At 34.2% G+C, this 23,723-nt stretch overlaps 1 protein-coding gene across 1 annotated transcript in view; it reads left to right on the forward strand.

Annotated features, from left to right (window-relative positions):
• The window catches only part of LOC145675902 (uncharacterized), a 142,922-nt gene extending 124,521 nt beyond the window's left edge, over positions 1 to 18,401 (forward strand). Inside the window, exons 11-14 of the mRNA XM_081746696.1 lie at positions 7,534 to 7,659; positions 11,858 to 12,023; positions 16,694 to 16,818; positions 18,245 to 18,401. Of these exons, the coding sequence (XP_081602822.1) occupies positions 7,534 to 7,659; positions 11,858 to 12,023; positions 16,694 to 16,815 (414 nt within the window). The 3' untranslated portion in view covers positions 16,816 to 16,818; positions 18,245 to 18,401. The remainder of the gene's footprint in view (positions 1 to 7,533; positions 7,660 to 11,857; positions 12,024 to 16,693; positions 16,819 to 18,244) is intronic.
• Positions 18,402 to 23,723: the final 5,322 nt, after the last annotated feature.

Consider the following 23,723-nt stretch of genomic DNA (forward strand, 5'->3'; position numbering starts at 1 on the left):
AAATATCTTTATGTGATACGTAAACAAGAAGAACCAATACCACTTACAATTACATCAATGAAACCTGATGGTGACGTCCCGAATGTTGACGATAGCACGAAACAAGAAATTTTAGCCGCAATACCACAAATGTATCGTAAGAAAGCCGAACTACTATTCCGTCGTTTAAAACAAGATGACGCAATTACGTGGGATCATAAAGGAACAGTGTACATCAACGATAATAAACTACATGGATCCAATATTGTAGATTTAATGTGCGATGTGACTCGACCGAGGAAACATTCTAATCCTCAAGGCTGGGAATTGTTTTGCAACTACCTTGCATCGTCAAACACACCTCAAGAATTGATTGGTAATCCACGAAGATTAAACTATATTGTCAAGCATAATAGTACAACAGCATCTGAAGGATCTGCACCACCAAAACCGGCACCTGAATTATTTTCTTCCGGAGAAGAAGAAGAAGAAGAAGAAGAAGATGATGATGATGTTTTAGAAGTCCGACCAAAAAGAAAACGTATCATTCCACAATGGTCAACGTACAAACCATGAACAAAAAGTTGAAATCCATTTATTACAATCCAGCACACCCTGCATCATTTTCTACTGCAAAGAAATTATGGCAAGCCACAGGAAAATCTATACCTCTAGCCAAAATAAAACTTTGGTTAAACAAACAACCTACCTACACGTTACATCGTCCTGTACGTCGTCGTTTCCGTAGAGATTTTTATCTTGTCAACAATATTGATGATCAATGGGAATGTGATTTAAATGATTTACAATCACTTCAAAACTATAATGACAATTACCGCTATATTCTTACAGTGATTGATGTGTTTAGTCGGTACGGGTGGGCTGTACCACTAAAATCAAAAAGTGCCGAGGATATAGTGAATGCATTTGAAATGATTTTCCAGGACAGGAAACCAATTGTACTACGTAGTGATCAAGGAACTGAATTTACCAACAAGACAGTACAAAAGTTTCTCAGGAAACACAACGTGCATCATGTTACAACAAAGGATCCAGATATTAAAGCCAGCATCGCAGAAAGATTTAATCAGACATTGAAACATCGTATGTGGAAATACTTTACCAAATATCAAACATACAATTACATCAAAGTATTGCCTTTACTTGTAAAAGCATACAATGAAAGTCGGCATTCCAGTATTAAAATGGCACCTGCAAACGTTTCTCAGGACAATTTACTGGAGGTGTGGCATAACTTATACGACAAAAAGCTACAACGTTCAAAACAAGATACGGATTTATCTGTTGGTGATACTGTTCGTATAAGTAAAACAAAACGTATCTTTGACAAGGGTTACCTCGAGAACTGGACTTGGGAAATATTCAGAGTAAAAGCCATTGTACCAAGAAACCCACCAGTGTATCGACTAGAGGATTTAAATCATCAACTTATCGATGGTGTTTTCTACAGAGAAGAATTACAACCAGTGCCGCTCCCTTCGACGTTCCTCATCGATAAAATATTACGTACAAGAACAAAAGGTCGCAGAAAGGAGTATCTCGTCCAGTGGAAAGGATATCCTTCCTCATTCAATTCGTGGATCCCTGCAACTTCATTGAAGAAGAAGAAGAATGGAACCTGATCAAGATTTTTACGTTACACTTCCCAGTAATAGTTCCATGGATTATTTTCCAGAAAATACATTGACTTCATATATTACGAAATTACAACGACGTGTAGAGTTTCGCCAGAAATGGGATGTGGCAATTGTAGAGATTCATTATCCACATTCTTTGCTGAACATTAACAGTAAAAACAATAAAATATATTACAAATCATCAAGTAGTAATGATCAAGAACCGTGGAAGGTTGTAACGATTCCTGTTCGCTATTATAACAATATACGGGATCTTATTCATGCAATTAATATACATCATAAAGAAACCAATTTATTTATATCTCATGACGCAACTAATAATATATGTCTCATAAGACATCCCAAAAAGGAAATCCATACTTCTGTACAAATTTCACCAAGTGTTAGTTTAATGCTTGGATTTGACCCGAAAAGTGATTTAAAAGATATGGAAAAGGGGCAATATACACCGGATGTACGATTAGGCTTACCATCACAAATGTACGTCTATTGTGACATTATTGAATCTGTCATTGTTGGAGATACAATGGTGCCCTTGCTACGAATTGTCAACATGGATCCTGTGAATCATACTTTTGGAAGTCATGCAGTACAAATCTTTAATCCTGCACATTATGTTCCGGTGGAAAAAATGAATTTTGAGCAAATACAAATCGATATAAGGGATAGCACAGGTCATCCTATGCCATTCACCTTTGGAACGGTGTCTACAAAACTACATTTCCGTCGTCGTCGTCATGACTGATCCGTATTTGCAATACTACCAAAAACAAGCGTTATCCGGTATCGGCAACGTCTATGTGGGAAGTCCCTATCAAGCAGGACATGGCATTGGAAGTTTCCTTGGTGGCTTATTTCGTTCAGTGTTACCCCTTGTGAAGCAAGGAGCTAAAACTGTGGGAAAAGAATTATTAAAATCAGGTGCCAATATGATTAATGATGTTGTGATCTCGAATCAACCGCTGGAAGAATCGTTTCATCAACGTATGCAAGAGGCAAAAACAAATTTACAAGAAAAAGCTAAAAATAAGTTGAAAACTATGCTGGGAAGTGGATATCATAAACGAAAATGGGATGACTGCTCTCAGTTTGAGGTTGACCTTCCAACGATCAACAACACCATCAATCCTACAAAGAGACGTAAATTATCACATAAGAAGAAGAAGAGATCATTGGCATCGTCACCAGATATTTTTGATTAATTCAACGATGGCTTTCTTACATCATCAATCCTGTGAATGTGTGAAAAGTGAATTGGACATTTTTTCAACGTTGCCCACGCAAACCAGTGTTCTGGACAATCGTATTATTGGCTACAAACCAATTAGTTCAATAGCTGAAAATTCACCAATAGAATTTGTAGTGAGTGGTAGCAGTGATGAATATATTGATTTACCACAAACCTTATTGTACATCCAAGCACAAATTGTGAAACCAGATGGTTCCTCCTTCATCAATACGGATAAAGCAATTGCACCTGTCAATGATTTTCTAAATGCTATGTTTAGTGAAGTACAAATCTACTTGAACAATAAACTGATTTCATTTCCGTCACATAATCATCCATATCGTTCGTACATGGAAAAACTGCTCAATTATAGTGATGGAGCTAAAAATACACATTTGCAAACAGCAATGTGGTTTCAAGATACGGCTGGTCATATGAACGCAACCACAAGTGAGAACAAAGGATTTCAACAACGCTATGAACTGACAAAACAAAGTATGAAATTCGATATGATTGGACATCTTCATTGTGACATTTTTAATCAAGATAAATTTTTAATTCATGGAGTGGAATTACGTGTGAAACTTATTCCTGCAAAACCAAACTTTTGTCTCATGGCCGGTGAAAGTGGTGTCAATGCAAAAATCAATATTCTAGATGCATCGTTGCAGGTGAAAAAAGTCAACATTAGCCCTAGTGTTAAATTGGCACACAATAAAATTTTACAATCTACACCGGCAAAGTATCCTCTGACAAGGGTTCAAATGAAATCATTTACCATCCCGAAGGATATACAATCCAAAACTATTGATAACCTGTTTATGGGAACATTGCCAAATCGTATTATTGTAGGATTTACATCGAATGAAGCATCCAGTGGAACTATTACCACCAATCCATTTGAATTTCAACATCTAAACATTAATTTCTTTACACTGTACGTGGATGGAAAAGCTGTACCTTCAAAACCGTTGCAACCCAACTTTGAAGAAAATCTCTACATTTCATCGTACCACACATTGTTCTCAGGCTCTGGCATACATTTTACCAATACTGGAAATACAATTTCAAGAGCCGACTACAAGAATGGATATACACTGTTTGTATTTGACCTAACTCCCGATTCTTCTGCTGGAGATTGTCACTATTGGAATTTACAACGACATGGCGCCATCCGATTGGAAGTTCATTTCCAAGAGAAATTAGCAGCACCTGCAAACTGTATTGTGTATGGAGAGTTTTCCTCACTCCTAGAGATCGACCACCAGCGCAACATTATCCTGGACTTTTAAATTACAAGGTACGTATACGTTATGTATCATTTCCATTCACGATGTTGAATACATTACAATTAGCTAGTGCTTTAAACGGGAGTCCATTATTCAGAAATCATTTTACCGGGGTATTTGCAAGCGATGAGTTGCCCTCACGGATTTCTCTTCCTCTGGCAATGATTGTAAATACAGATCCATCCACAAAACTAGGAAGTCATTGGATTGCAATTTATATTGATCATCGCGGTGTTGGAGAATATTTTGACAGCTATGGCCTTCCTCCTTATGTACCACAACATGTTGCATTCTTAAAACTTCATTGTATGTACTATAAATATAATAATAGCCAAATGCAAAGTCTTGGTTCATCCGTATGTGGCTATTATGCTTATTTTTATTTGTGCTGTAAAGCCCAAGGAAAATCTCTGCGTGAAATTCAATATTTGTTCACAACAGTACCCACGGTTAATGATCGTAGACTGCTGCAATATACCTTCCAGGTAATTTTATCATATTTATCATTGTAAGTGTATTTGTTTTATCATCATCTATTTCTATACTAATCATCTTTTTCCTCGTTCTTTTTTACAGAATTCACAATACGAAGCTTTGCAAACGGGTGCTATGCTGCAAAACATGGAAACAAATCATTACAATCAAGAAGAGGAGGCGGTCTAATGAAGAAACCCAGCTCAATATACAAACATTGTCAATAAGAAAGAAAAAGAAGAAACCAGAAAAATGAATAAAATACAATTTATGCTTATTTATGTGTTTTTATTGTCCATTCCATATACAACGTTATCAGATTCTCCTAAAGAACTGTGCGATATAAGAGAGAACCCTGTGCAAAGTTTCCACCTAATTCCTAGAGAACATTGACCAGGGACCTCGTCGCACATTAAAACCAAATCATCGATCACGTGACTGTACTACACCCGAATGGTCCTACCAAATTGAAAGGGGATACCCGTCCATACCTTATCAAATAGGATACATTGAGTCAATAACCGAACACGTGGTTGTACTTAAAAATTTAACAATAGAAACACCGAAACATATTGAGGTCCTGTACTATAATACCAAATGTTTAAATTGGGCAATTTCCAAAATTTAAGGGGTGGGCCAAGGTACCCCTCCTGGGGTGCACCAATGTACCTATGTCTTATGATAGATAATGAACCCCTATACATGACCATATAACCATATAAGGTAATAGGACCTCATCAAAGGGGGATAAAATGTACCAAATACCAAACACGTGGTTGTACTAAAATTTTGGCAATTTTGTACCCCTAAAAGGGAAAAAGGTGGACCACCCAAATTTATCATAATACATGTTAGGGTCCAGTACTATAATTCCAAATATATAAAATGAGCAATTTCTAAAATTTAAGGGGTGGGCCAAAGTACCCCTCCGAAATTTTTAAAGGAGTGCACAAATGTACCTATGTCTTATGATAGGAAATAGACCCCTATAATAACCATATAACCATATAAGGTAATAGAACCTCATCCAAGAGGATAAATTGGGTCAAAAGACCAAGCACGTGGTACAACGTATTGCTTACGTTTATATTTTGGCAATTTGTACCCCTAAAAGGGAACGATGTGGACCACCCAAATTTATCATAATACATGTTAGGGTCCAGTACTATAATACCAAATATATAAAATGAGCAATTTCCAAAATTTAAGGGGTGGGCCAAAGTACCCCTCCCAAATTTTTCAAGGGGTGCACAAATATACCCATGTCTTATGAAAGGGAATGGACCCCTGTATACGCCCATATAACTATATAGGGTAATAATACCTCATCAAAGGGGATAAATTGAGCCAAAAACCAAACACGTGGTATAACGTATTGCTTACGTTTATATTTTTGGCAATTTTGTACCCCTAGAAGGAAATGAGGTGGACCACACAAATTTATTATAATACATATTAGGGTCCTGTACTATAATACCCAATGTTGAAATTGGTCAATTTCCAAAATTAAAGGGGTGGGCCATGGTACCCCTCCCAAATTTTTGAAGGGGTGCATTAATATACCCATGTCTTATGAAAGGGAATGGACCCCTGTATACGCCCATATAACTATATAAGGTAATAATACCTCATCAAAGGGGATAAATTAGGTCAAAAACCTCCGAAATTTGAATTTTTGGCAATTTTTTTACCCATGAAAGGGAACGACATAGACCCCGAATACTGCTAGAGGTACATACTATGGTCCTAGGCTACCATACCCAATTTTTAGATTTGGCAATTTCCAAAATTTAAGGGGGGTGGTCCTATGTACCCCTGCCAAAATTTAGGGGGTGGGCCAAGATACCCCTGCCAAAATTTAGAGGGGGTGGTCCTATGTACCCCTAGGTCATTGACCCCGGGCCAAGGTCATTGACCTTTGACCTATGACGTCACAAATGTCGGGGTCAAAGTCCAAAGTGAGGCCAAGTCATGCAATTACTACTCTTGTCTCCAAAGATTAGGCAGAACGGGAATTTTCGTTCTGCCTAAAGATAAGATCATTTAAAATATTTTCTACAAAGTCCTGGAGAACCTTTAGGCAGAACGAGAATGAATCTTTGTAATATTGCAGCCATCTTGTTGGGGGGTGTAAGGAATTTATTTCCTGGGAGGTGTCCGAAAATTTTCAGGGGTGCTGGGAGGGTGTTAGAGGGGTGTAGATAAATCATTGGTCAGGATAAGCGTAATATGATTTTCTTAACAAATTCCGTAATGCCTTGCCTTTGTCTCTTAGGAACAAACTCACCGCAAATATAAGAAAGCACATCTGGACGATTTTAAACATACAACTTGCCAATTGTTTGTCGACAGCACACGAGCACAGAATCATACAAGCAAACACAACTGAAATCCTAGTGTTATGCTAGTTCATTTCTCCATGTGTTAATTGACATAATTCAATTTGTGAAATACAAAACAATTTATACCAGAGATTGTGTGGGACATTGTTATGCATGTTACACAGTTTTATTTGTAGATACAAATAAATGTAGATTATATGGACTAAATTTGCAAGTTATTTTCTTTCCTCGTAAATATATCTGCTACATAATTGCTGGTAAAAGGAGTACCGCTATTTAGCGAGCTCTTAATAAACTATATACATAGCAAACAGAAACTAGTACGTTGTAGCGTAACTAGTGAATTCCTAGTAATTCTAGGATAATAGGGAAAAACTAATGCCAGATTCTGAAAGAGCAATCTCAGAAGCATCCAATCCACCTAAAATTTTGAAAACAATAGTACTCACGCGGACCATTCTTATTATTAGAACCAATGTGGTGTACACATTGAGACGCTTGCTATTTTTTTTATTAAGGTTAATTTATTTATATTAGTTACATATGTTTCAAATATGTTATAGGCTACAAGCTCATCCATTGACAAGGATGGTTGGATGCACTCTGGTGATACAGGATACATTACAGAAGAAGGATACGTGTACATCAATGGAAGAATAAAGGAGAACTTCAAGTACCAAGTACACCACGTAAGTTGAAATACTTTAATGATCTTTAGTATTGGTGCTAGCTGTTTCTAAAGTAACACAAATCAGATTTGCCTTCGTGAGGGCAGTGCCGCCCACATGAGTACTAATAATCTCATATACGGTAAAAAGTATCATTGACGATATTACATAGAAATAAAATTAGTCTACTGCTCTTACCATAAGGCCAGAATTGTTTCTGGGTTGGGATATCTTCATGTGAAGACAACCCCATCCACTGTTAATAATGGAGAACTGAAAACGGTAGTATTCAAAATCACTGCGACACGTTTCCTTTATTTTTAATGAGGAATTTAAATACCTACTTTCATCTTTCTAACTTTAATACTACGAGAGATACTCAATTTTTTGCATGCACGTACTTTGCTACCCTGTATGACAAGAAATTTAATCAAAGTGGTATGATAAAAAAAACAAACAAAAAAAACGCACTTCCAGGTAGTACAGGGACCTGCAAAAAGACCTCCTATATTTGGAGAAGGCGTTGTATGAGTTGTGGGGATACTGTGGCGGAGGGCATATCGATCGATAGTGGTATACGTACCATTCTTAATAGTCGTAATGGCTTGAGGCAATGAGTTATGCGTTGGTTGTTGTTGAGAAGTATATTCTTAATGGTGGTTTTGTGATTACTACTCAACGGGATTTCCCTTTCGGTTTGGACTTGGTTTTAATCATTCTATTCCGGACAGAAAAACTATTCAAGTTTAGGTATCGAACTTTAGAGCAACAGGTTCTGCACAGAAAGAAAATCACCTGGCCGAACTCGGCCAGTAAGAACACCGAAAAATGTGGCGCGTGTGAGAGCATCCATCCAGGAATCTTCAAAGCATTCAACAGATCGACCAGGCACACAATGATCACTGCGCCACGGCATTGTTACTACTGAAAATGGCACGTATACCACTATCGATCAATACGCCCTCCGCCGCCGTATCTTTACAACAACTCACATACAGCCCTCTCCAAATACGGGAGGTCTTTATGCCGAACCCTGTATAACTAAAGCCTGGATTAAAAAAAAAAAAAATACCGACATACGCAAATATATATTTTGAAAGTTAGTGTATAATTTAAGGGCAATCGTACATCTCTGCATATATTTGAAGTTACGAATCATTTTAATATTTTTAACGCCCTAAATCGGTAGTTTCGTGTGATTGGCTGTCCTTAACAAAATATTTTTCCTAGCCTTTGGAATACTACTTTTTGGCATTACAAAACGACCCTGCTATATTTTTCGATTGTTGAAACAATCAAACATCTGGAAACTCAAGGTAAATCTCGATACAAATCACTCGTACTCTTTAATAATCCAATTTCTTCTTTAAATTCCTGCAGTGGAAAAAGTGAAACAAACCTTACCGAGACTTCGGATAACGAGTTTAGTTCAAATCCAATATAAGAATAGATCGATTCAGTTAACTAGTAAGTATATGCTAGATGAATGTTTCAATCTTTCTGTGCCATTGTACAAATATTCAATTAATGATGGAAAGTGATTCTCAAACTATTGATGTATTTTCACATATAATAGAGAACATTTGATAACAGCAAATCTTGAAATACTTGAAAATGTTGAAAAATTCATTATGTGCACAGTAAAGATCGTAAAGAATTGAATCTGAAATGAATACGGAATTTCTTAACTGAATATTCTTTTATTTTATTTGTGGTATATATTTGCAACTTTTTTGTGCACATTTGTATGCATTTTTACTTAGTTTTGCTTGTGCATATAAATAATACAGGCTCTAGTAATAACCACACTTAGGAGTACACTTCAAACAGTTCAATATTTTTCCCGTGATGCGATTCGGCGTAAGATTCCTTTCCCGCAACGAGTTTCATACGAAATCCCAAAACAATACGTAATCACTACATTAGAAACTAATCAATCAGTCTAAGGAATTAGTGCTAATATTAACCCCCAAAAAACTCACTTCTTGTGAAAAGCTGAAGTAATCGAGTGACTAGTTATTAGCAACTGAATTACAAAGAATCACAATATATTCTTTTATTGAAATATACCTATAAATTCTCTAGAATTAGCTAATATAATTTTACTCAAGTCTTCGTTCGCAGCGCAGAACTACTTTTATTTTCGTAAAAAAGGGCCGGTAAACAGTCCACTAAAATTACATTGGTCTTTCTTGGGAACTAAACTTGGGAACTAGTACTAACACAAATGAAAGTCTAATTTCTGTAGAAAGAATGAGAAGAGAGGTAGTCGAATAGTTAGTTAAACAGAGCCACTTTCAAAATATGAAAATATTAACTGAAGTATAATTTTGATTTTAAACTGTTTTTACAATCGAATTAATTTAAACGCAAAACTATAATTGTCGAACTATCCTATTTGATTTTAGATCTTCATGGTCAAGAACGATAGGCCTACATTTAAGAATCAACAAGAATATCAAACTTCGTTTAAATTAAATACTTAATTATACTTCGGCTAGCTGTTTAATTCATTGCTCTACCTCTTGGATTCAGTAGTACACACAGAGTACTTTACAGATTTAAAAGTTTAGTTTTAATATTAATAATAATAATAATAATAATAATAATAATAATAATAATAATAATAATAATAATAATAATAATAATAATAAGTTCCAAATTCCAATAATAATTCCAAAACAAATTACTACTTTAATGGACTTGTTTAAATTACCACTTCAAATTATATGAAGTCGAATGAATTACTGAAGATAGTACCTCATTTTCCAGTGGTTTATATTTTCTCAACATAAAATTTGCGTTTTACTTGGCCATAATTGGCATAGCTATTGTAATTGCTTGTATTATTATTTTGCTGCGTTTGGATTTGCAAATTTTGCGTAGACCGCTAAGGGCTTCTATTGAAGTTTTCCGTATATATAAAAACTAACATATTTAATTAACCCTCCAGTTTACATCTGATAACATGTCGGAAGAAGGTAATTTTACATTGCTAAATCTGTTGCACAATTGTTAACAAGATGTATTTAATGCTTTCGTCAGTTTAGTTATAATACTGGCAAATATTTCCAAACGAACAACATACACTGTTTATATATTTATGTTATCATATCATAAATACGCCTATATGTACATTAAATTTTAAAATATCTGTTTTTTGAACTAATCAAAATGATGGTTACTATGGAAATCTAACTTCATACATTATGAAATGCTGATTATTCTATAAATTTTTATCCATGGTTTGTAGTTTTGAGAAAGATACACTAACTTCTGTCAAGATCGAATTAATCAAACGTTGCAAGGTATTAAAGTAGTGTGTTCATAACTCTTAGAAGTAAGTGTGTCGCTGTTGGGAATACAAATCTTATCATTAGCTAAGTCACCAATGCAACCCAACTTTCTGAGAGCTGCGAGCTGCTGTGGCTTAGTAGTAAACTGCTCACAGTTAGGGTCTCAGGTTCGATTCCAGCTCGCACTTTGTGGCTTTCAAGGTGGACAAACGCTGTATATGTCGGTTTCCTTGGGGTTTTTCCACTTTCTTAGTCCCACATTTTTGTTCATTATCCCTTATCGTCCCGTCTCCCTCATCCCAGTACATAATCTTTGGACATTAAATTAAAAAAAAAAAAAATCCTACTTCTATGATCGCATAAATATGCTACTCATGTATATTTAAATGTACAGACGTCTTTGAAAATTGTTATATCAATCCAAACGTTACGCCAATGCGTCCTGCATATATTTAACATTTCTTTTGTGATGATAACTTAAAAAGTTTATTTGGACTTGTGTTTTTCTACTTATTGGTTTAATTATTTCTTGTACTGCATTTTTTTCTTCGTACTACATTAAAGCAAATATTACTTTCAAAAGTAGTACAGAGGTTATTTCAGACAAAGTTATTCATAAATTTACATTTTTTTTAAAGTTTAAAGCGACCTTTCTAAGTACTGTGTGAAATTACTAGCCAAGCTTCTATGGAAATTAAGGCTTCTATGAAAATATTAAATGTTTTATTTAACAAATTGGTGAGAAGAGATAGACTATAATCTGCGCATACCAACAGAAGTGTAATGTTCTTTATCACGTAACGATCTGATGACTATAATCCATTTCAAATATTGTATACTAAAGAGTGTAAAGAAGTGCAGATACATTACGAATATTAACATTGTGTTCCTTAAAAAGTTGTTGATCTACGTATATTTTCCAGATTACTCCATCTCACGTGGAAGCAATTGTTGAATCTCACCCATCAGTTATGGCTGCTGGTGTCGTCGGAATACCTCATGTAGACGACGGGAACTTAATTAAGGCCTATGTTGTTCCCAAATCTGGACACTCAGTCTCTAAAGATCAAATTATAAATTACGTTCAAGGTAATAGCACCTAATTTAAGATAGAGTCTGATGAAAATGTTACATTATAGAATTCAAGTTTCTGAAAGAGTTAAGAAAAATTAAGGCAGAAGAACAGTTCAAGTGGATTGAGGCTCGTATATATAAATGAATCAAATCAATATAGTTAGGTGCAATCAAAAGGTCTCAGCCTCCGTGTCTTATTATTCTAGCTACGGATGTGAGCTATAAAATTTCACAAAATTCATTCATAATTCTTAGAAACACTAATACTAATAATAAGTTCATAGAAGGTAAGAATAAATAAAAAAGAGCGGTTACTTGAATAAATTGTAAAGACTTATTGCTTGTATTCCCCGCAACTATTGTTGTTTTCGTTTGATATGAACTTATTAGGGTTTGGACTTTGATATGAACGTATATGTTACTACTGTTTAGGGATTGGATTTATAACGTCGCTAAAAGTTTTTTTTTTTTTTTTAAACAGAAGTAGTCCTTTTGCTTGTCTACGGAAATTTTTTACACAGAAGTTTGATCGAAATAAGTGGAAACAAGATGTTACGGATCTCAGTCTAATTGCAAGGAAGGGTGGTTTCAATGTTAGGGAATCATGTGTCTAAAGATGCACATTACGCGAAGACTAGATATCCAAATAAAAAACTGTCACAAATATTGCACGCTGGAGTGCAAACACGGGAAGTACAGCTCGTAGAAAAGACAGTGAAATGAAACTGGTCACAGCGTGTAAGGGTGAACGAAAAAAATTGAAGTGTACAGCAAAACATGAAAAGAATTTGTGTAGACTGTAGACCTGCAGATGATCTAATAATTGGAGCAGTCAAATGGGAAACGAGATATTAGAATGGACAATGAGGAGGGTGAAGAAATGAAAGTGAAGAAGAAAATCCCAAAGAGGGAAGCACATCTAACAGAGCAACAAAAGCAAGCTCATTGGAATTTTTTTGAAATATACTTGAAATGAAATGAAGAAAAGTATAGACACGTGACGAAAAGAAGCTTTATATGCAATGGTGTGAAAATATGCATAGAGAATGGTAAAGAACTGGAATATAAATGTGTTATTAACTTTAAAAAATAAAAATAAAAGGTCAAATAATATGATAATTTCTTGATCTTAAAAAAATCGGCAGGTTCAAAATTCTGACGGGTAGAATAAATCAGGATTGTTACATTTCCATTTTGAACAGGAAATTAAGGAGCTCTGCAGCAGAACATTTTCTTCAAGTGAATCTGAATTATTGGATCTTTCAGGTGGATAAAGCAACATACCATACAGCGAAACGGTCCAAACACTTTAAAGAAATGGAAGAACTCGACTGTTGTTTCATCCACTAAATTCATTTTACAAGAACCTGATAGAGTGGCACATAATCACAATATCTCCTGAACAACAACTTCAGGAGAGCTATTGAGGCATTAGTTAACATCTAATACACATAAATTAACTTTGAAACATGTTTGCAACTAGCTGGTAGGAAGGCTCATCAACGAATTGAAAAATGTGGACATATGATGTTCTGAATTGAAAAAAAGAAAGAAAGAAAGAAAAAAGAAATCGTACGTTATTGGACTGTAATTGGCTTGTTGATACTGTGTGTTCCTTATTTTTAAATTGCATGTTCTTTACAGTTCGCGGCTTAGAATATGTTACAAAAAGAATTACTTACGAACTCTTACGACGTGAGATTATGCATTCAGAAGCACCGTCTCGATCGACTATCTCCTCCTGGTATTCAATCCAACTCCTCCTACTCATACTGCTCTTCTTATCCAAAGCAGTCTATGTGATGTAATATACTCTTTCCATTCAGACAAAAACCAGCAACTGTGTTTACAAGCTTTATAACTCTAAAATCGTCTCATGTTCTGAAATGCCTTTGTAGAGAATGAATAAGAAAATGTTCCCGTAGCTTCATAAACGCCTTTATTTGCATTCTTTACCTTGTTCAAAGACTGCATATGACATGAAGCTAGGAAGATGCTCCTTGTGAAATCTATGGAAGTTGTAAATCATAGCACTAAATTTTGTGGTTACCAAAGTCTGTAATGCGGGCGCAGAACTCCTGACTAAAAACTACTGACAGAAATGAGAGTGTTATTCAATGATTCATTTCATATTGTTTTCCAGTAATAGCAAACAAATGTTCCAAGAGTGACATTTGGCTGGGCAGAAGGGTGTAATTCCCCTCTCCCTTGAGTGTGATAAACACATTCTTGATCAATAGTAATATACTGATATGAAAAGTGAAATTCTTATGCGGGCGGAGAATCCCCTCGAACAAAATCCAAAATGACGCTGCTTTTAGCAACTAACCTCCAGAGTTACGACAGCACATTGCTAGTGCTCTTTAATTTGGTTCAAGAGTCAAAGGTTTGATCCCAAGCCATGTGTGTTCATAGTGGACGACACTGAGAGAGAGATTCAAATACGGAGACAGAGGGGGATGATTTACATATGCAAGTGTAGAATTGGAGAAAAAATGATCAGACAGCATCCATATTATGACAAAATTTGTGATTTTGTGAAACAGAAGAAGGAAAGTTTCCGAACTGCAAGGATCACATCAGGCAGCTGTCGAATTAAGGTGGGTAACTTTTTTTTAGAGCATCGGATGATTGCGAGGGGAGAGGAAGATATTAAGATCTGTGGAATTAAGAATTTAAAGAATCTTCAGCTTGGGAGACGGGTTTCGAACCACGAATCTATTAACTATCGAACAATGATTCTAACAATTTAGCCACGAAGAACTCTACTCCTTTTCCTTAGCTACATGAACTTCCCCTTGTTCAACTGTGTTGATATATATTTGATAGAACTGTCTGATAAAGTAGTTCCTAATACTCAGACATAAATCACCTTTCGCGAAGCTCTAGTGTAAAATGAAACAAATCATCGTAAACATGTTAGACTTTTAAAAAGAACAAGTAAAAAGAGCCATGGAAATACGCAAAGGACTGTCACTTGGATGCTAACATATAACTTAAAAACAGCGTGTTTACGTCATTATGTATTAAATGAATAATTAGTGTAAGACACTCGTACCTGTATCGTGCTAGGTTCGAATGCCGACTGTTCTTAATGTTTTTTTTATTTTATCTACGCTCATACTGTGCATTTCAAAGTTCAATTTTGAATTAAATATAGTCGCAGGTAATTTAAGCCAAAATTATTTTCAAGATTTGTTATTACATAGTTTTCTTTAACTTTCGATGTTTCAAGTTTGATATTAAACCTTATAGCCTTAGTTTAACTCATTTCACTATGCCATATCAAGAGGAAGTTTCTGCGTAACGACGACAGTCAGGCGGTAATACAATATATCATTGTTACTATAATATACTGTATTTACATATCTTTAGAAATTTTGTACCATCGAAATATCAGCATGAGGTAGTTGTTAGACATACCCGACACTACCATATTAACATTATTGCCATCCTAACAAAAAGTTATATTTAAAAAAAACATTACGGTTATTACGTATTTCAAATCTACATATCAAAGGAAACTTATAATACTACACTTATTATTCAGTGCTACAATCTAAGGACGATGCAATATCATAAGCATTGAAAACCAACAAAACTTTCGAATCTTCTACAACAATAATTATGCGAGACGGAGAGAAGAATGTAGGCTATATCGAGAGTACCTTAGTGTTCAATACTACGACGATCATGTGACACATTTCTAGAAACTGTTAGAAGAAATTGAAAATTTGACTATTTCAAAGTCCTTTATTTCGAGAAAGTGCCTTATCCTATACATAGATGCTATTAAACAAACAAAATGTTTATAGTGCTCTTTACAGTAATATGACATATTAAACATTTCCCGAGATAAAGTAAACATGGGTAAAGTTGCAACATAGCTGAAAATTATATAGCTCTAAGAGTTTGTTGTATTTACAGTTACCAAAACTATTGACGCAATGCTAGGGAAGCCAAAGAAATCAACGTATGTTCTAAAAAGTTCCCAGAAACACGCCATATTAAGTAGAATAACAATTTTGACAAGTGCTTTTCATATCCATAGAACAAATTGAAATATCAAATTGTTATAAACAACGTTATGATCTTCATGTATATTTAGTACCATTTTCATACGTAATTGAAAGTGATACTTATCTAATCACTTGGAATAAATCCTTTTGAAAAACTCAAATTTTCAATTCTTGTATTTATTTTCTTTTTGCAACTTGTTCGAAATACCTCATATGACCATTATAGTACTTCGGATGTGATTTGTTCAGTACGTGATATTGTTATTGTAGAAGTCTGTAAAGTTTGTTTTCAGTATTTGTGATATGTATCGTCCTTGGTTTCTAACACTAAGTAATAAATGTGGCATTAGAAGTTTTCCTTTAATACGTAGATTTGAAATAAAAATAATCTGACGCAGTGCAACTTGAAAAGTATAACTTTATATTTGTTTGGCAGCAATATTAATTTGCTGATATTGAAGAACATGTCAAGGAATGTTCCCACGTCTATTTCACATGGTACGGAATTTTCAGTGTTTTTGTTTATTAGCTTAGAAGTTACCTAAGTAGTATAACAATCTCGCTCTTGCTCTCTCTCTCTCTGGTAGGAACTTATATTTATTGTTTTTGCTACTTTTTATATAGTTTGTTTGTTTTTATTTTACTAATATCACCAACAATTTCTAGAGAGAAGTCCTAGCCACTTATGGCTAAGAGGAGGAGTTGAATTTATAGATGCCTTGCCTCTCACAAGAGCTGGAAAATTATCTCGTTCCAAGTTAAAGGAGATTGCATTGGGACAAAAGTGACAGGTACGAGTTTAAACATCAACATCTGTAGTATTAAAAAGTATTATTGCTGACTTAATGTAAGAATGCTATAAGCAGTGCACTAACGATATTTGATATTTTATAAAGCAAACCTTGCATAAGGTAAGTCACTAAAAATTTAAATATACTTACTTGTACAATAAACAATTAGAACTATTTATGTGACATGGTGCAGAGCCATAGCAATTGCCAAAATCATGGAATGTAACAAAAACTTATTACTAAGAAACTTCTGGAACCTCTCAATTTTTATTATCTTCTACTATTAGAATATTCGGAGAAAGAATACACATACATGAACGAATATCTCATCACAATCGATGTAATTGAGTTTATGGTATCCTTAGAACTTAGGTTTGTAAACTTAAAAACATAACAAAATATGTTACTACAGTCAAAAGTACAACACTTAACCAGATCATAAAAACAGTTCTTTACAAATTACTTATTTCTCGTAATTTAAGATTATTTTTCCTTTTATATTATTTTTTTCGGTTCTTTTCTGAGACATATATTTCAGTAAAGTTTTGGAACTAAATTCTTTTTCTAAATTTTTAAACGATTTCTTTCGTGTAAGTTTTACAACAACTTTATTCTGTAAAATTTTCAAGACAAAATTTTCATGCAAAATTTTCTAAACTAAAGTTTTATTACATTTTAAACAATTTTTTGTGTAACTTTTAATTTTTGTAATCAGTTCCAATAGTTTAACGTTCTCTTGTCACACTTGTAATTATTTTAGGAAACAAAAAAATGTGTAAATCTTTTGGGCCTACAATTTCTCAAGAATTTCTCTTGTGTAAAAATTTTTGAACTGAATTTCTTTTATGAAAAAAGGTTTAAACAGAAAAGTTCGTATATGTTTTAAATAATTTCTTTTGAGTAAACTTTTTTTGGTAAAACTATTTTATACATATCTTTTCAAAATGTTTAAAACTAAATGTCTTTGCGTAAAAAATTAAGTTTTTTATCTAAAATTTTTACTTTTCTTTCAAATGTTTTCAAAATGAATTTGACATAATTTTCAAACTATTTATTTTCAATAATAATTTACAAAGTAAAATATTTGGTGTAGTTTTAAATTTTACAAAAACAGTGATCGAAACAATTTACAATAGAATTAAGTTGCTAAAAATTTTCTTTCTTATTGCAATAGTTTAGGACAAAAGCTTTTAAGAAATTAAGCACAAGAATAATTTCTCAAGCAATATTATTTACTAAATAATTCTGGTGGTACATACTGTTTACCAAAAGTTTTTAATATCAATGTTTATCATCTTTATAGTTAATGATTGACATCGGAAGTTTACAAGGATTGATATTTAAGCAATATTAATTTCCAATTAATTGTGGTGATACATAAAATTTACAAAATGATTATGTAAATATACATGTTTGTAATTTTCAGAGTTGGTGCATGCCAACAGAAGTTGTTGTTATTGCTGTTGCTGCTGTTCTGTTTAAACTTGAATTCATAGTTGATACTTGGTATCGCAAGCTGGTGTTCTTGTCAATAACTTAAACCTGAAATTAAAAGTTATTTTAGTGAATAAAATAATATTTAAGAGATATTTGTTTTATTTAAAATAAATACCTTTGAATGATGTTAGTTCATATCAGTTGAAGGTCGAAGCATCTTTCCAAATCCATTTGTATACCTGTGGTTCAGTTCCTCCATCCTTGTAGTAGTGGTGATTTGTTTGTAGGTTGTGTAACACTGTGTTGGTTTCTAATATTTGATATTGCGAGTTTTGTACGGAAGAAGAAAAGAAACGATTTTGTTCAGAAAGGATATACATTTATATGTCGTGGTGCTGAAAGAAAAAAATAGAAAGTTTCAGGAAATTACGTCATTTAAATCAAAACAATCTACGGCCATTAACTTGAGGCACTGTGAACAAAAATTGAAAATCACGAAGTGTTTCCCTTTGATATTTGCATCATAGATAATAATAAATATAATGTCCCCATATTGTTGATCCTAAACTGTGCATTTGTATATTATTGTACCTATAATGAACTAAATTCATTTTTAAGAATGCAACATACTATCGTACGTAAGGAGGAATACCGAAACTATCAAAATATTGCCCATAACCTTCGTTATTCATATAAATTGGAATACAATGACTAACTAATTTTGTGGATGGGTCTGTGTTAACAATGATTGCCCATGGAATAGAAACACGCACTCCTGTAAACGGATTTCTATACTAAGCACTTCCGTTGAAGGGACTGGCTAGTTGTAATGTGTATAATACCGTGAATAAGGATGACAGATAATGAATACATTATTTAGTATGTAAAAGTTGAGAATAATACTACGTTGATGGTTGATTTTTACTATTGATGAAAACTCTCCGTAAACAACCAGTTTGCTGACATTGCTCAATCCATTGAAAATGCACCTCCAATCAAACAGTGCCATGTATTTAGAAATTATAAAAACGACCATGCACAGCAGAAGAATTAGGCGTAGGGTTAAACATAAATAGGGTATCCACTGTTGTAGTCCTTCCTCGAAATTGTATTTGCACTGTTTTTAAAATATACAGAGTGGCCCAAAAGTAAGTACTCACCCCTGTATTGATCTAGTATAACATTGTAGTTTATGGGTTTATTTAAGGCTGTTCCAAGCTTAATGTATAAGTAAAAGGACATTAAAACCAAATAATAAAGAAACTAAGTCTACCTAACGGATAACAATAAGAAATGATATAAAATGCAATGAGCTGATGAGTACGGTACTGTACACCTACTATTAGGCCACTCTGTATTCCAGATATCCAGAGCAAGGCGTGGAATGATGAAATTAAGGTATTGTCTAAGCCTAGGTTCTGGTAGCTTTGATGTTGCAATTTTACCATCCACATACAACTTGAAGAGATTGCTGATCAAATGTTGGAACACGAACATATTACTGCTGATGGTTCAGCTTGCTGCTTGGTTTGATTTAAATACCAAAAAATGCGATTCGCAGTGTTCTCATGAACAGATTATCGGTTGTTTTATTTTATATCCTTTAGAAAAGTAAATGGTTTCATTTGAACTCTTGTCAGTGGATCCTTTGCCGATGTAGATTGAAGAAAAGAGTCTTATTATAAGCTAACTTTATACTGAAACTAATGTTTACTTTTTCACTTCTAATGTTCCATTTAAGATATTCATTTTTCCACTCATACCACTTCCAATGGCCATAAGACAAAAATTTGGTTTCGAAAGAATGAGTTCCACATGTAATTTCACTCCATGAAATCAAAATTCGTCTTGATTAAAATATCATCATGGAGATGCTCAACAATGTAGAATTTCATTGTACTTTGTATGTTTTGTCAGTTCGTATCTTTCTTTAAATTCTTTGCTCTCACTGATTGTTGAGTTCTTACAGACAGTAGTCACTTCACAAGACATTAACATTGTAGTCGCATATTTGTAGCTGTATTACTATAATTGAACCAATTTTCAAGGTATGAATGGTATGGATAATTATGTGATGAGAATGCAATCGATTTGTTATTCAGGTAGATATGCATTTCATTAAACATGGCATTCTGAAAATAATTTGCAGGTCATACTGATTTATCTGCTCTAGTAAATAAGGAACCATCTGATTTTACACATTTGTGCTTTACTGTAGAGTAATGTTTGCGGTAATTCTGTTTAGTCATCATTCCTTACATTCACTATATCCTTACTAGAGAATTTTCAGCTATTGAATGAATTGGTTTGTAGCCATCAATAGTATTGTTCAGAATACTTCTTGAAGTTGGTAACGAGATTGATAATGTAAAATCATTGTTCCTTCTTAATCAAAATGTCTGGTGACGAAAGTGTCCTCTTCTGTTCATACGTTAATTTACAACTATACACAGATTAATTGAAGTGGATGCTAATCACTGAAAGGTCAAATTCAAATTGAGATCATTATCACGCTTTCTTTTATGATGTCTACTTTCTAACATGATTTTCAATTTATTTGCGGCTTTACTTGTAAATTTAATTTTACTCATTGCATATGGTGATGAAATTATTCTTCTGGCGGTTGATTTAATAAAAAAATACATAAATAATCTTATTTGCAGTAGATTTAATTAAGCTTTTTCCATAATTTTAGCTCTTTGATTCACGAACGATCTCCTTGTTTCAACACTAAACAAAACATACACCAAGAAGACTTCCAATTCCATGTTCTGTTTGATATGAACTACCTACGTCGATCCCAGACAGCCACAGCCATAGCTAGAGGGAGGGGGGGGGGCGAGCTGGCGGTAGCTCCGGGTGCTGATAGTAAAAGGGCGCCGAACGAGCAAGAAGAAAGGAAAAGTGTTTGAAATGAGTAAACGACGGGTCTCAAAAAAGTATTAGTGTCCTATTAAATCAATATTTTGTTGGTTTGCAAAGAAATTTGTTAAAAATTTTCTTGCTCGCTACGCTTGCAACCCAAATGTTTCAATAACAGTCACAACAAGTTTTCACTCTTACTTAAACAAAATTATTGTATGTATATGATTTGTTAATGACGATTGATAAGCAAAGTGCCGAGTAACGACTTATAGTATACGGAGGAGCGTTTTGATAGTGATGAGTTTGCTCAGTTAATTACGCTTCTCTACCTAATAGGATTAATCACAACTGTGAGAATGAAGGTATGAAAAGAGTAAAGAGAGAAACGTTAGTTGCTGTTTGCGAGGGAATATTAAAAATGGAGGTAAACAAGAGGAATAACATTTTCGAACTTGAAGCAGTTGTAGAATATGGGCTTCAGGGGTCAGAACTTGCTTGTGTTCGTGTATGTGTGTTACTGTATTTTTAATATGTTAATTTTAAGTAACCTTAAATTCAGAACTTTCATCCATTAAAAAATAAATAATTACTGTAGTTTCAAAGATATGTAGTAGCCAAACTATACTTTGGCTTTTAAGTACAAACATTAAACATATTCTTCAGCTTCATCAGTCAATATTGAGTTGATTTTGAGTTTGAAATTCGCAAAGGAGGCTCCTTCTGAATTTCCGTTACATTTCACAAAATATTCTTTACCGTAAAAGAATCGAAATTAAAATGCTATTTGTGTGGACACGTAAAATAAAATTACAAAATTTTGCTATTATTACTGGAAATATTAATGATGTCACATATTTTGAACATTTTAAAAGCACATAACGTATTAAAATTTCATTTCTTATGGATAGTATGAAACGTTGTAAAAAGTTGTAAATTTCTATAACTGTTCTCCAAGTGGATTTGTATACAACCAAATGTAATTTTGTCAAGCTTAACAGAAAGTCCAAAATAGTCTCTTGAAAGCAGCTCTTATTTGTAAAAGAATACACAATGATCGCTGTTGGCAGTGCATAGCATAACATAGCATAACAACAAATGCTGCTTCTCTTATATCTTAAAAAAAGAAAAACTTTGATAAAGTGAGTGTAGATAAGGCTCCGAAATCTCTAGCTACGGCTCTGCAGACAGTCTTACTTCTAATAATATTGTAAATAAGGGTCGGGTACGACGATTCGACAAAAATGAGGTTTTAAAGTACACTTTGCTGAGTGTGAATGGCATAGATGACTCATGCTGCCTCTTATATTGATTTTATTTTATCGAGATTTTTGTTTTTACACTGGGACATAACGTGTAGGATTAAATATTTGAAACAGTTTGACTTCCAAATGTATGATTGACCGGATCTGTTTGGCAATACGTAGAAGTGAATTCATTGTGTTTTCTTGGTGGATTGTTTCGTTCAGTGATGTCACATTATACATACATTTACAATGGTGAATCAATATCTATATCTGGTGCACATGATCTTTTTTGCACATCTTTAAAGTAACTTTTCACTTTAAATCTCAGCATTAAACTAACAGTTGGTGAGAATTGCACAGATATATTGATTTAGCGAAATCGATTTAGCGTCCCAAGAATATAGTAGTAATGGCCCCACTTGGCCTCACTTTTTGGCCCCTGGGTCCCTGCCTCAGGACCCATGGTCCCTGGCCGGGGTCAATGACCTAGGGGTACTTAGGACCACCCCCTCTAAATTTTGGCAGGGGTACCATGGCCCACCCCCTAAATTTTGGCAGGGGTACATAGGACCACCCCCCTTAAATTTTGGAAATTGCCAAATCTAAAAATTTGGTATGGTAGCCTAGGACCATAGTATGTACCTCTATCAGTATTGGGTGTCTATGCCGTTCCCTTTCATGGGTAAAAAATTGCCAAAAATTCAAATTTCGGGGGTTTTTGACCTAATTTATCCCCTTGGATGAGGTGTTATTAGCCTATATGGTTATATGGGCGTATACAGGGGTCCATTCCCTTTCATAAGACATGGGTATATTAATGCACCCCTTGAAAAATTTGGGAGGGGTACCTTGGCCCTCCCCTTAAATTTTGGAAATTGCCAAATCTAAAAATTTGGTATGGTAGCCTAGGACCACAGTATGTACCTCTATCAGTATTGGGGGTCAATGTCGTTCCCTTTCATGGGTAAAAAAATTGCCTAAAATTCACATTTCGGAGGTTTTTGACCTAATTTATCCCCTTGGATGAGGTGTTATTACCCTATATGGTTATATGGGCGTATACAGGGGTCCATTCCCTATCATAAGACATGGGTATATTAATGCACCCCTTGAAAAATTTGGGAGGGGTACCTTGGCCCACCCCTTCAATTTTGGAAATTGCCCAATTTCAACATTGGGTATTATAGTACAGGACCCTAATATGTATTATGATAAATTTGGGTGGTCCACCTCATTCCCTTTTAGGGGTAAAAAATTGCCAAAAATTCAAATTTCGGGGGTTTTTGACCTAATTTATCCCCTTGGATGAGGTGTTATTACCCTATATAGTTATATGGGCGTATACAGGGGTCCATTACC

This window comes from Thermobia domestica, chromosome 18 (genome assembly GCF_964235325.1).
Source record: "Thermobia domestica chromosome 18, izTheDome1.hap1.1, whole genome shotgun sequence".
NCBI classification, from domain to species: Eukaryota; Metazoa; Arthropoda; class Insecta; order Zygentoma; family Lepismatidae; genus Thermobia; species Thermobia domestica.